We start from the raw sequence: 14,432 nt of genomic DNA on the forward strand, positions 1-14,432 counted from the left end.
ACCAACAAGAAAGAGAAAATGATTTCTACCTCAGAAGATTCTCGGTTGTCAACACTTTCTGTTTCCTCAGATATTTGCCTCCTGGTGGTAAATGCACGCTGGGCTTGCAGTTGAATGTTACCATTCTCAGCATCTGTTAGGTTGTCCCTGTATTAGAAATGTAAAAGCCATCACCCGTGCCTGAAGAGAGTTAAATGATAGCTAAAAATTCTAGGTTCATTTAGAAAGTATCCATATTAGATCAGAATTTATAGTTTGGGCCCGAAGGCTAGTTCAACACGCTCAAATTAAGTTGTAGGCACAACAGTACCTTCAGAGTACCTTATGGAGTTAAAAGTTTTTGTGAAAATGTGTAACGTGCACAATATTTTCATTCATCACTGTACCTAGGAAAATGTCTCGTGTATGGGCACTCAAAAATATTTGTTGAATGAATGAACACCTGAGTGTTGCATAAGTAATTTTATTACATTATTATTTCACCATGTTATTACAAGAGTAAAATCTGAAGTAGCTCTAGAAAGTTCATAAAACAGAAGCTTTTTAAGAGTTGCATATATATCTTCATGAATTAGAAAGTAACATTTTCCAGAACTGATCTTAAGCCAAGGGTCAACCCTCTAGTTTCCCATGAATGAATGCAGAAGGCAGAAGGAAAGATAGTATAAGGATACTATAATTAAAAACTTATTAGATTATAGATTAAACGGTTATCTATTTTTGATCATATACAGTAATGGGCCTGTCCTGAGAAAGGACAGTAGTAAAGGAGTGTCTGAATTTAGGAAAGGCATGGTAAATCAGACTGCATATCCTTTCCACAGTCATTCACTAGTTATACTACTCTAGCTAGTCATCTTTAATACAGCCAGACCATAAGATCAAGAATTTTGTATAAGTATTTAATAGCAAGATTACTGTTAATTTATCTAATACCATATAAGCCCAGGATATTCAGAAGACCAATTCTTGCTGTACAGTTGCTGGAGAAAACATAGTGGTCCTAAGGGAATGCCTCATACATTTTTCCCCCTAAATAAATGATTTTTACTGGCTTGAAAGCAACCTCAACCACAGTGAAAGAAATGTGATTCTGCTCAAGTTAGGCTTGCCACAATACAGAGATATACAACAAGATGTTTCAGAATTTTATCATGCATTCAGTCTTGTAATCTGTATGCTATTCTACAGAGATCAATGCCTCTGTGACACAAAGCAGCTGGATCATCAACTTGCTTTGGAAGTATTTGAGAACAGAAAACATCTACAAAAGTGCTTGGGGATTTCTCTGGTTGTCCAGTGGTTAAGAATTCACCTTCCAATTGTAGGGAACATAGGTTCAATCCTTGGTCAGGGAACTAAGATTCCACAAGCCGTGGGCAACTAAGCTGGTGTGTCACAAATAGAGAGGCCACATGCTGCAACTAGAGAAGCCTGAGCGCCACAACTACTGAGCCCATGTGTTCTATAGCCCTCACGCTGGAAAAAGAGAAGCCTGTGTGTGCAGCAGTGAAGACCCAATGCAGCCAAAATTAAGGAAAAAAAACAACAACAGTGCTTGAACCATGTGTGTGTGTTCAGCTGCTCAGTGTGTCTGACTCCTTGTGACCCCGTGGACCATAGCCCACCAGGGTCCTCTGTCCATGGTATTTTCCATGGCAAAAATAATGGAGCAGGTTGCCATTTCCTAATCCAGGGGATCTTCCGGACCCAGGGACTGAACCCACATCTCTTGCATTTCCTTCACTGGCAGGCAGATTCTTTACCACTAATGCCACATGGAAAGCCCCATTTATAAATACCAGTCTGATGATAATAAAACAAAAATATCACTGAGGAGACATAAATCAGAATACCTAAATCAGAATACATAAATCAGAAAGGCCATTCTGTCCTTGATTTGGATACATCAGAAATTATGTACACATTGACCAGACTGGCAAATGGGTGTTTAACAAAAGAACTTATTATTGAGTCATTTATATTTTATAAATAACTTCTATTTTAAAAACACTGTGCTGTAAAAATCAACTTCTCATTATATTTTAGTAACTAAAAAATCTCCAAGATTTTCTAAATCAGTCTAGAATGAAAAATGTTCTTTTTGTGGCTATATAATGATTTAAAACAGAAATAGCTGACAATTAATTAAAATTAAAGAAGCAATCAGAAGGGTGATATTTGTAATTCAAATACTTTTTAATACTATCAAATCATTTTAAGAAACAAACACCTAAGATAGCACTTTTTATCCCCTGCACCATAAAAAAAATCCTAGTATTCTTACAGTCTTTGGATTCCCATACTATTATGAATCCATTTGAGTCATGACTTCAAAATGGAAATCAGTGGTCAAAATGTATTCAGATTACAAACACAAAAGTCACCAGCACATACTGAAGGGTTGGTCTTTTCCACTGTGTTCTTCTAGATTCATGGTTTACATAGTAGGTCCTTCCAAGGATATCCTGTCTCTCTTCCCACCCTGGAGGTAGAGGAGAAGGTTCCTGTTGCTGCTGCAAATGGCAAGCAGCATCTGGTTGGTCCAAAACTACCCAGCCAGGCTGAAAAACAGAATGGTGACAATTAAGTTTATGCTTAATTTTTTTAACCTTATAAATTAATGCCACTAGCACCACCTGGAAAGCCCATAAATTATGCTAGAGGAAATTTTAAGAAATTGAGCATACCCAGTTTCAGAAACTATGTAGACAGAATGAGCACACTGTCAACTCTTAACACCTACCAGGAATATCTGATGATAATGAAGGTTTTTTTTTTTTTTTCAAAATGATAACACTTAGATTTTGCTTGAAAAAATTTAATTTTTTTTGAAAAAATTTAAAACATGTCTAATAGGAGAAAAAGGACTTGGAAAACTTTAAAATAAACAGCATTGGAAGACACTAAGAAATGGAGAAGCATAGTTCAACCTTACACTATTCTCTAAATTATAAACAGGGATCGTGTCTTATTGAGCATTGTCTCTCTCAGAGAGAAAGCTCCTTGTTAATGGTGGAAGTAAATAATTCTCTGAAACCTGAAAAAAATTGCTGTATGAAGGTCAAACATGTAGAGGCGTGATAGGGAAGGGCAAATGATTTAGAAATGGTGATTGAAAAGACATTATGATTCTCTGGTCTGACTTTTCTCTTTCTCCTCTGGACCATGGAATGGCATTTTGGTCAAGTCATAAAACAGCCAAAGAAAGAAAGTTTTGTTTTGTTTATATGCTAGGAAGGCACTGGAAATTTCCTCTGAGACTAGCAAGCAGCAAACATACAAAAAACCTTAGCTAGGGTAGTTAGAGTAAGGAACTATTTGAAAAAAGTAGTAAGGGTTAATGACATGATTTTATACAAGAAACCTCAAAACAGAGAAGGCAGTCAGTAAAAGGTTCTGCTAAACACCGATATGGTTAGGAAGTATAAATAAACTAGCAATGAAAACTTCAAAACTCTCCTAAAAGGTACACAAGAGAAGACCTGAGTGAATGAAAAGACAATGTGATCTTGGCTAGGGAGATTTAATCTCACAAAGACATCAAGTCTCCTCAAGTTAATTTATAAAGTTGTCAAGATTTAAATAAGACTACATCATGGATTTTTAAAAATAACATGACAAAGCCATTTTCAAGTTTAAATAGGAACAAAAACAAGCAAAAATAATCAGCACAATTCCAAAAAAGAAGAGTGAAAATAAACTTTATCAGATAAAACATACCATAAACCACAATTAATTAATAGAATTGGAAAGCTAAGAAAGAGAATCCAATTTATAGAATTCAGTATATGACACAGGCATTTCAAATCTGTAGGAAGATAAGCAAATTACTTAGAAAAAAAAAAAAAGGAAAAATTATTTGCACTGCTACCTCATACCTTATAACCAGAATGTTACAGATTGAGCAATATTTAAAATGTTACAAAGTAAAACCAAAACGTATTAGAACAAATCTAGGATATTAAAAAAGTATATTCTAAGAGTAAAAAAAACCATTAAGTATGACATCAAACCCAGATGGCCTAAAAGAGGCTGAGTGATTTGATTATAATCCCCCAAATTTGTACATGGCAAAAACTACTAAATAAAAGTAAAGAGAGACAAACTGGGGAACATATTTGGTACATTTCGTACCATAATAATAGGTAAAAAATAATTTCCTTAATATAGAGAGAGTCTTTTTCTTCTACCTAGACATTGGGGATCTAGCACTGGAGGACTGCTGTGCCAGCCAGCTGATGGTTTAGAAGATATAAGAGAATTCTCTTTTGGAAAGTGGGGTCTGAACAGGAAGGGTCAGGGAGACCTCGGGAAGAAAACGATCGTTTTCTGGCAGCAGACAAAACAGGATGAGGCTGCAGGAGGGGTGATCTTTGGCTAGTTCCAAGGAGAGGGTTATAGACTGAGGTGGAATGGAAGGTGAGGCACAGGAGAGAGGAATACAGACAAAATTATTCCAGGAAAAGAGATATGGATGGGAGGCAAAACAGATTCCTTCTCTTTCTCCTTCTTTATTTTTTTTTCCTTTTTATCTCTTCTATAGGAACTGACATCTTGCTAATTTTGTTTCTTTTTATTGCTAGGAACTCCATTCTCTCTCCCTTCCCTCTACTTTTTCTCTCCATTGATGTTTACCTTCCTTCTCTCTCTCGCTTCCTTTCCTTTAAATGATTATGACAGAAGATCTATGCATCTAAAAATCAGTCTGTACATATCAAATCACATTTTATTTCTCTGGTCTCAATTTTAAAAGAATGTGAGTTGAATTTTTACATTTCACTCTCTTGGAAAAAAAGGACCAATTTTAAAAAATATGGTCGCTGATTATTTTTCTGCAGATTAATAAAATTTATTAATAAAAAGGTCCTCACTACTGCTGTAGAGGATTATAAAAATATTCAGAGCTTGGAAAATGGTACCAAAAATATTTCTTTAGAATCTTCTTAAAAGATTTCTCTATTAAAGTTCTTTTTATTGAATTTATGTTCCTCAAGTAAACTTCTGGAGGGGAAAAAAACTAATTTAATTAAGGGCTTATTTTTTAAAAACCTGTTTCAGTTCAGGGGAGAAGTATAGTTAGCCATTTGTTTACCCATTTCTAAATATGAACGTTATTTAGAAAGAATGGGTTTTCATTTTCAGTATAGAATGCCTCCTTATTAAACATGTATCAGCTAATATTCTTCACAAAGTAATTTTCTAAGGATCAATGTATGTTACTTAATTACTAATCTCAAAGCTAATGTGCAACTGCCCACAATTTAACAGTCAAAGATGGTCAAAAAGAAAGCATTCAGAGGTACAGCAAACACAGTAGTAGTAACCACATAAAATACATAGAGCTAAACCTAAAGTTACAGGGGTACAAAAAAAATATTACATAATTATGTACTACAGTCACACTTTACCAAACTTTATCCTACTAGGGTATATACTGCCCAAGAGTGAGCCTCTTTTGAAAATTACAACTGTTTTCTTTAAATGGTAGGATTTTATATATTCAGTCACAAACCAGATGTCAAAGACAAGACTTCTCTGGTCATTAGCTACACAGAAGATAAATAAGCACAGATTCATGTGTTTGAATTCCTAGGGCCTTTCATAAATAAACTCCTACATGCTTACATCTACTGAAATTATAAGGTGGATTCTGAGGGAATTCAAACTTGAGACATGAGACCACAAAATGAAGTGAAGCAGCTCTACCCACAGAAACTGAACTGTGAATAAGGTACCTGTGATACACGCGTGTGGGCAAAACTTGGAGCAGGTTACCAAATAATGAAATGCTGTTAAAACTTTTTTAAGTTACTAAATAAAGAATTTTCTTTCTTTATAGCAGACATCCTTCATTTCAAACAGAATTCCATTATTCAGGTTTCCCTGTGCACTAAAATGCCAGTTAGAGAGAAAATTCTACTCAATAAATTTCTAAATTAAGAAAAAAAAAGATTATTATATGACACATCACAGAAAAACTACAAAGAAAAAAAAAAGGTATCAAATAAGGGCATTAGACATGAGAGAGGATGTTAAGGCTCCTTGGTCACCAGAGTAATAAGGCTACCTATTTAAAGAAAAAAGTTCTTTCTTTTTGTTGTTACAGATTCCCCTACAAAGTAAAATCTCATTAGTGCATATATAAATATTCCCAGGAATCTTTGTTGCAAAAGCACTGCTTGTTATCAAACTTTCTCAAGATGTTTGGGTGTGTGATGCAGAGCCCAGCCCTGGGGAAGGGTCCCTCATCCTGACAGTCCTTCTGGAAACTTTAGCAGACCCTTAATCAAAAAAGCATGACTACTGAGGAAGAAGCACACATATAACCCCTCCAAAGCAAACTCATGCCACAACAAAGGGTGCTTTCAGTCAGTGTAGTTAGAATAAGCTGCTATCTTCTGATGATAACATTTGTTAAGTGGGAACCTCAGGAGGCAAATGTTTTTGTTCCCTTTTCAGATCACGAATTTTTTGTGCCGGAAGAAACCCTAGAGGGTAGCAGTCCACCCTGTCATTCTGCAAGAAAGAACCTGAGGTCTAGAGAGGGTTGAGACTCACATGGTCACTCAGCTCACAAGTGGCAGAGCTTGCGACTAGGACTGCAGGCTCCAAGTCCCTGTCCAATTCTATTCCAAATACATGTTCTCTGCCTCTTCTTCACTTACCCCAAATGCAGGTGTCTCTGCCCAAATCCTTGACTGGACTTCCTCTTATCCTGTCACCCATGAAGATGGTTAACTTCTTTCGGCCCCCAATAAATGTGGCTTTTTATTAGATCACTTGAATTTTCTCTCTCTCTCTCTCTTAGTCTCGTTTTCTATGAGCCCTCCCACACCCACCCCAACCGTGACAGGAAAAGTAACAGGAATTACATTTCATAAAGGAGTTCCTAATTAGCATCTTCAAATTTTCCATATATGTAACTTTCAAACAATAAATTGTGTTCTTACTTTAATAGAGAGGGCACATGACATGGTTTTAGAAAACTCTGAAAAACTAGAAACAGTTAATGACTTAATTACAACAAATGCTTTCATTTATAAACATTGTAATCTCTATTCCTTAAGCTTTAAGAATGCCATCAGTAATGGCCATTCATTTCACAGAAATATCCTTAGAGGAAAGAAATGTTTAACAAATTATGGGGTAAAATAAACAAATGTCTAGGGAAGTAATTTTTATTGCACACATTTAACTTTATTAAGTAGTTATTTTTTCTTTAGAGTATAGGAAAATAAGAAATTGGATATTTTTCTTCTTAGTTTAACCAAATATTTATAAAATCTCACCTCTAATTCCTCAGCCTGTTCTGTGTTATCGTCTTCTGAGCCGCTGGTTTTAGGTAAGTAAGTCATTTTTAATCTCAGATAACCTTTAACTCTTGATTTGTGACTGTAGAAAGAAAATAATAATTCATACAACTTTAACACTAGGAAGAAAACCATTCATTCAATAAGAGTTCATTGAACATCTACTAGCTTACTAGGAGAGATTCAAGACAAGCTTCAATGCAGAAGCAAAAGGACTAGATGGTGGAGAAAAAGAAACATCCATAAATAAATAATTGTTATGAGATAAATAAGGAACTATGGAAGTTTAAGTGAAAGATCAGAGAGATCTTGAAAGAGAAGCTGTTATGTGAGTTGGGCTAGAAGACTGGGGAGGATTTTGACCTATGGCAGTCAGGGAAAGGCATAAGAGTAGAGAAGAGGGCAAAAATAAGGAAACAGATGGGAAACTGGGGGTACAGTTAAGGAAATGGAAGTAGCTGAGATTGGCTGAATTACAGGGTATATAAAGGAGGCGGGAATGGTCTAGCTGATGAGGTCTAAGTGAAGTAGAACTTTTAGATTTTATTTTGCATAGAATTTGGAGGATAGGGAAAGGCATCCTCACAGATGTGCTTTAGGGATAATAACCTAGCCTTGTTGTATAAGATAACAGAAAAGTAGAGAGCAAGGTCCGATAACTATCTGAAACCTAATGTCTTTGACAGCTGTTTGAATCTGTCATATATTAATTTATCTAATCTACTTTCATACTGTATCTCATACCACCTCTTAGAAAAATGAGTTGTCTAAGTTAAGGGTTGCTGTCCAGAGTAGTAATATTTAATTAAAAATTTTTTTAAATTTATTTTTGCCACACCCACAGCATGTGGGATCTTAGTTCCCTGACCAGGGATCAAACCCATGCCCTCTGCATTGGGAGCACGGAGTCTGAACCACTGGACCACCAGAGAAGTCCCCCCATTCAATTTTTTTATTTAAACCTGTCTTTCTTAAGATTCTAACTTAAGATCTAACTCTGTCTATTGCCCCCACCAATTTTATAACAGCATCCTGTTTACTTAGGAAATCCTTGCTTGTCATAGTTTTCGATATTTGTTTTTTGGATAATTTTTTATCCAAAAAGACACTTATATAATAAAACATAAGGGTCCTAATGTTTCCTCCTGTCTTCAAGAGGCACTCCCCTATGCCTCTCTTAATCTTTTTAGTTGTTCTTCTCTACACAGTTCTCATGGATTTGGAAAGTGTCCTTCCCTGACTGGTCAGTAAGCCCCCGATGCTTATTTCCAGACCACTAATGTGACTTGTGCCTCCATAGTTAAGGGGGTATGAACACTCTATGACTTCTTATAAAAGATAGATACAGAAAATTTACTCAGGTAATATTTTATAGGAGAGTTTCTCTACAATGATAGGTTTTATTATATTTTTCCAACTAGATAATAAGCCTGTGGGTTTAAATTTATTGATGTTCAAAAATCATCTAAGAATGTAGTTGGATAAAACTCTTTCTGCACTTGCAGCAATACCCACTGCAGACAGAAGATGTAAACTGTTATAGTGTTTTAAAGATAAAGACACCAGAAAGCATTCAACAAATTGAAAAGCAGGTTACTAGGGCAACCAAATAAGAGAAGAACTATTTAGTTATTCTTGGTATACAGATGTCACAATCAGTTCAAAATTAAAGCAAGAAAAGAGACTCACAGTGCGCGACTTCTACAGAAATTAAATGTGACTTCTCTTATAGACAGTATATATGAACACAAAGACCACTGTTCCCTTTATTTAAATTTATATTACAATGAATATTAAAATTTTTTAATCAAAAATTTTACTAAGTTCAATTGCATTTTCTAGTTTTAAAGAGAAAACAAATAGTTTTGCACAGATGTCCTTCCTCAGCTTTACTTTGACCTTTTTGTCAGTAAATTCCCATACATGTCTTAACTAGATTTTACTAGATTATGTGGTACAGAAGATCAAAAGGGGTTTTACTTAAAGCTTAAACTTAAAAGTTTTTGACAAAAATCAAGTAATTCAGTTTAGGAAAATGGAATTATGAACATGCTATTTGGGTTTTAAATTACAGTCTTTGCTCATGTTATTTTCTCTAAATATTTGAGTTTTCTGAAATTTTTTTAAAATGAAAGTATGCAAAATGTAGCTATACTTCCTTGAAAATATTTTTGTATCAAGTTGGATTCTTTTTTTTGGCTGTGCCATGCAGCTTAGGGGATCTTAGTTCCCCTACAGGGACTGAACCAAGGCTATGACAGTGAAAGTATGGAGTTCTAACCGCTGGACCACCAGAGAACTCCCTAGGTATTTTTTTTTAGATAAATTGATGTTTGCAATTTTTCAAAACACAGTATGACAAAATTACACACAGTATAAGATCTAAAATACATATAAAGTAATGACATATTTCATTCTTCTAGTCTGATAAATATTAGGGAGAAGGGGTATGATCACTTTTCTATCTTTTTAGAATTTTTGTACTGTGCATCTATAACTGTTTTTGATTTTTTGATGTGGACCATTTTTAAAGCCCTTATTGAATTTGTTATAATATTACTTCTGTTTTATGTTTTGGTTTTTAGGCTGTGGGGCATGTGAGATCTTAGCTCCCTGATCAGGGGTCAAACCTGCACCCCCTGCATTGGTAGGTGAAGTCCTAACCACTAGATCACCAGAAATTACTTTTTAATCAGAAACAGCTATAAAGCTTTAAAAAACTAATATTTAAAAGTAGCTTATTTACAAAGGTTTAAACTGATTTTCCAAAGGGGCTACTGTAAAGCATAATGATTTTTTAAAAAAACCTTCATAAGCTATTATTTTATATTTACTGACCTTCTTGGATGAAGAACAAAATCCTTAAAGGTATATGGTCTCTCCATTCTTGGATTTTCTGTCTAGAATAAAACAGTGGGTTTTCAAGATATATCTATAACAACAAAAATTTATACTTTTCAAGAATATTCATAAACTATGACTTAAGGCATAATTGAAGTTAGAAGTCAGAAAAAAAGTAGATTTAGCTTATTAAATGGTTACAATTGGTGATTTGACAGTACTTTCACTTTTCTGCACTGTAGGAATTGCTCCTGGCAGCACAAGTCAGTATAAAACTATCTGAGCAGGTGTTTGTGAAGCCAAAAGGAGAGTAAAAGCAGAAAAACACTAGAGAATGGTTAGTGTGTTTGAGCCCCAAAAGAATATGGAGTATGTATTCAATAAAATGTTGGCGTGGTTAGACCACAGAGGCAATTCTAGGAGAACAAAAAAAGTAAGCAGCTTGGAAAATAAGACTGGATTAAATTCATTATTAAAAGTTTGCAATGTCTAAGGACTGTAGAGAGACAATAAACATCTGAAAAGATTGATCAAGAATTAGTACTTCTCTTTCTTACCAAGTTCAACAGCCCTTTGTTTTTATTATTCTTTACTTCTCTGCTGCATTTGACATTGTTAAACTACCCATTACATCTAGAAACGCTTAAATTCTCATAACATCATTTCACTTGGTTCTTTTCTGTATTCTCTTGGTCTGTCTTCTTTCTCCTTTGACAGAAGCACACCGATGAACTTTCAGTGTTTGGGCTTCAGCACTTTCATCCCCCTCATTTGGACAGCCCATCCTTCTCAGAGATTCTGCAGTTACCTCAGCAGTGATAACTCTCAATCCTTCCAGACTTTTTTCCCTACACAATTTATTTTTATACCTCTTCGGTTGCCTGATGTAAGTTTCATTTTTCTTGTTTTTTACTGATTGCAATATGGCCAAAAATAAACTTACCGTATCTAAAAAAAAAAAAAGGCTTTCCTCCTACTCTTTTTGCTTGAGATACCACCCTTATCTCATTTTTTTCAACTTGAACTCCTGGTCCAATAATATCATGTAATGAAATATCTCCTGAATCTGTTTTCTTCTGTTGCTATAAGGTTGGTCCAGATTCAGTTTCACGCCCATGTTGTTGTAATTGATCAGTTTCTTTCTGTGAAACTAAGCTTTCCCCAGTCTAGTTTTCAGTAAAATATTTTCAAACTGATCTTCCTCAAACAATGCTTTCATGATGTCAACCAACTTCAGGGGCTCTCTATTTCCTTCTTAAAAAAAATTCAGGCTCTTGTCATAGCTTCTAAGTTCACTTAGGCCTTTTTTTTAAAAATTAAAATTTTTATTTTGTATTGGAATATATCCAATTAACAATGTTGTGATACTTTCAGGTGCACAGCAAAGTGATCCAGCCGTACATATAGTATTTTCAATCTCCCCCAAATTCCCCTCCCATCTCTATTTCTTACTGGGGTTCATATAAGGGAATCTTAAAATTAAAATGGAAAATTGAGATGTTTTCAGAAAATAAGAGGCTCAAGAATTAACAGCACTATACACTTTACAAATCAAATATTTACATTTACTATATTGTGTATATGTTAAGGATTTATTAAAATAAAAAGAATAAACATTAGAAAGTAAAATCATGCACATCTATACCAACCGGTAATGGATAAAGAGGAACATCCACTTGACCTAGGAAATCATCTCTTGTCTACCAAAGAAAAAAGAAAAAAATAACATTAGTAATATGCTTGATCTTTCTGGAAAACTTTGATAGCTATTGTCATCATTCATAAAAATATATAGAAGTTTTTTTGTGTTTAACCCTATGAAATATTTATGAAAAAATCAATGGAAAATTAAAGGTGATATGGTACAACTTCTGGTAATGGCAGAATAGACTAAATTACATTGAGTCTTCTGAAGATAATAACTATATACTCTGAAAATATATTAAACAACTATTTGAAAGCAACACAGAATGACCAAAAGCAAGCGGAAACTAGAAAGGAGTCAGTCCTTGAAAGAATGAACTGTACTAGGTAGGATTCCTGTTTATATGGCTTTTCACCTGGCAGTACTCCACAATTCATCTGAATGACTGGAACTCAAAGAGAAATCCAAAATCTTACTCATTTGAGGAGTCTGAAAACTTATTTTAAAGTCAACAGTCTAACTGGAAAGTGAGGGGGACAACTCCCTAAAGGAAGAAGCCATAAGTGTCCCTCCAGATCCATGTATAAACTACCCAAATTCCTAAAGGCTGAAAGGACTCAGCATAGATTTCATAGTTGATGTTTTCCTAGGGAAGCTAGCATTTAGAATTCAGTTACCAACCTGCTACAACAAAAATCAACTTTTCAGGGAAAGATGATCAAACTCAATGTCTTCATCATGTGCCACTTACACAGTCCTATATACAATAAAAGTCACTAAGCATACTAAGAAATAGAAAAATAGGACTCAGAAGTAAAAGGTAATTAACAGAAATGGACGACAAGATAATCCAGGTCTTGGAACTGGCAGAAAGGAAAATTAAAGTAACTATTACAGAGATGTTCAAGGACATAAAATGGAAAATAAGGTCATAATAAACAAATATATGGGGAATCTATAAAAGAAATGAAAAATATAAAATGAAATGGAAATTATAAAAGTGAGTTAAATGTATAGCTTGAAATACATATATAACTAATAAATAGAATATAGGAATTGAAGATCAGTGGATCGGCTTAACATATGATTGAAAATGACTAGAGAAAAGTTCTGTTAACCTGAAGATACATCAATAGAATTTATATAATATAAAAAAAGAGGACTTGTGGTAAAATACCAAGCAGCGTAATATATATGGCAGTGAAGTTCTAGAAAGGAGAAGGGGGGAAGGGAAAGAGAAGAGAAAAAGAGAGAGACAGAGAAAGAAGAAAAGGCAGAAAAATATTTTTAGAATAAAGTCACCAGCTTTCCCAAATATTAACATCTCACATAACCCTAGCACAATGATCAAAACTAGGCAAACTCTTTTTAGAGGAAATATTAACACTTCTGTTTATTCAATCTTTTATTCTTAAGCTTTTTTAATTGTAAAAAAAAAACCCTATATATATAAAACAGACTGTAAATATCTGTCACTCATAATCTTAATCAATTCATGAATGGCACTGGTGGTTAAGAACCAGTCTCGCAATGCAGGAGACAGAAGAAATGCAGATTTGATCCCTGGGCCGGGAAGAGTTCTTGGAGGAGGGCATGGCAACCCACTCAGTACTCTTGCCTGGAGAATTCCCTTGGACAGAGGAGATGGGTCAGGTTATAGTCAATAGGGTTGCAAAGAGTTGGACACAACTGAAGTGACTTAGCACACACACAGGCTTATGGAAACCTTGACCCTCTGACTCTAGTTCCTCCCCTTCCAATCTTAGTTCCCCAAGGGAACTAGGATTAACCGTTAAGTAACTGCTCTGAGACTTTCTTGCATGTATCCATCTACATACTTAATTTTTTTAAATTGAGGAATAATTGACATGCAACGTTATATGAGTTTCAGATGTACAACTTAATGATTCAATATTTGTACATATTGCAAAATAATCAACATTACAAAATTAGTTAACATTGGTCACCAAGCATAATTAAACAGACTTTTTTTCTTATGATGAGAACTTTTAAGATTTACTCTCAGCAAGTTTAAAATATGTGATACAGTATTATTAGCTATAGTTACCATGCTGTACAGTAAGTCCTCAAGACTTATTTATTTTAAAACTGTGAGTCTGTATCTTTTGACTCCCTTCACCGATTTACCCCACTCCTCATCCCCTGCCTCTGACAACCATCAATCTGTTCTGCATAAGCTTGGTTTTTGCTTGTTTTATTTTTATATTCCACATATAGGTGAGAGCATACATTATCTGTCTTTCTCTGAGTTATTTCACTTTGCATAATGCCCTTGAGGTCCATCCGTGGTGTTGCAAATGGCAATATTTAATTCTGTTTTTATGGCTGAATAATATTCCATGGTGTGTGTGTGTGTGTGTATTTTTGAATATGAGAGTGCATGTATCTTTTCAAGTTAGTATTTTTCTCCTTTGGATAAATACTCCAAAATGGAATGGCTAAATCATATGGCAGTTCTAGTTTCAATTTTTTTAGAAATCTCCATACTGTGTTTCATAGTAGCTGTACCAATTTACATTCCTACCAACAGTGCATAAGGGTTCCTTATCTCTGCATCGTTGGTAGCACTTGTTACTTTCTTTCTGAAAGTAGGCATTATGACGTGTATGAAA

At 34.6% G+C, this 14,432-nt stretch overlaps 1 protein-coding gene across 2 annotated transcripts in view; it reads right to left on the reverse strand.

The window, feature by feature from the left end:
• NEDD4 (NEDD4 E3 ubiquitin protein ligase) overlaps positions 1-14,432 on the reverse strand; it is a 91,830-nt gene that overhangs the window by 41,099 nt on the left and 36,299 nt on the right. Inside the window, exons 2-6 of one of the 2 annotated variants that reach the window (XM_068964445.1) lie at positions 11,804-11,854; positions 10,152-10,213; positions 7,293-7,395; positions 2,398-2,564; positions 30-147 (exon numbers count right to left, since the gene is read on the reverse strand). In XM_068964445.1, coding sequence (XP_068820546.1) covers positions 30-147; positions 2,398-2,564; positions 7,293-7,395; positions 10,152-10,213; positions 11,804-11,854 — 501 coding nt within the window. The remainder of the gene's footprint in view (positions 1-29; positions 148-2,397; positions 2,565-7,292; positions 7,396-10,151; positions 10,214-11,803; positions 11,855-14,432) is intronic. The other variant, XM_068964446.1, reaches the window with a different exon arrangement.

The sequence above is a fragment of the Capricornis sumatraensis genome, chromosome 2 (genome assembly GCF_032405125.1).
Source record: "Capricornis sumatraensis isolate serow.1 chromosome 2, serow.2, whole genome shotgun sequence".
NCBI lineage: Eukaryota > Metazoa > Chordata > Mammalia > Artiodactyla > Bovidae > Capricornis > Capricornis sumatraensis.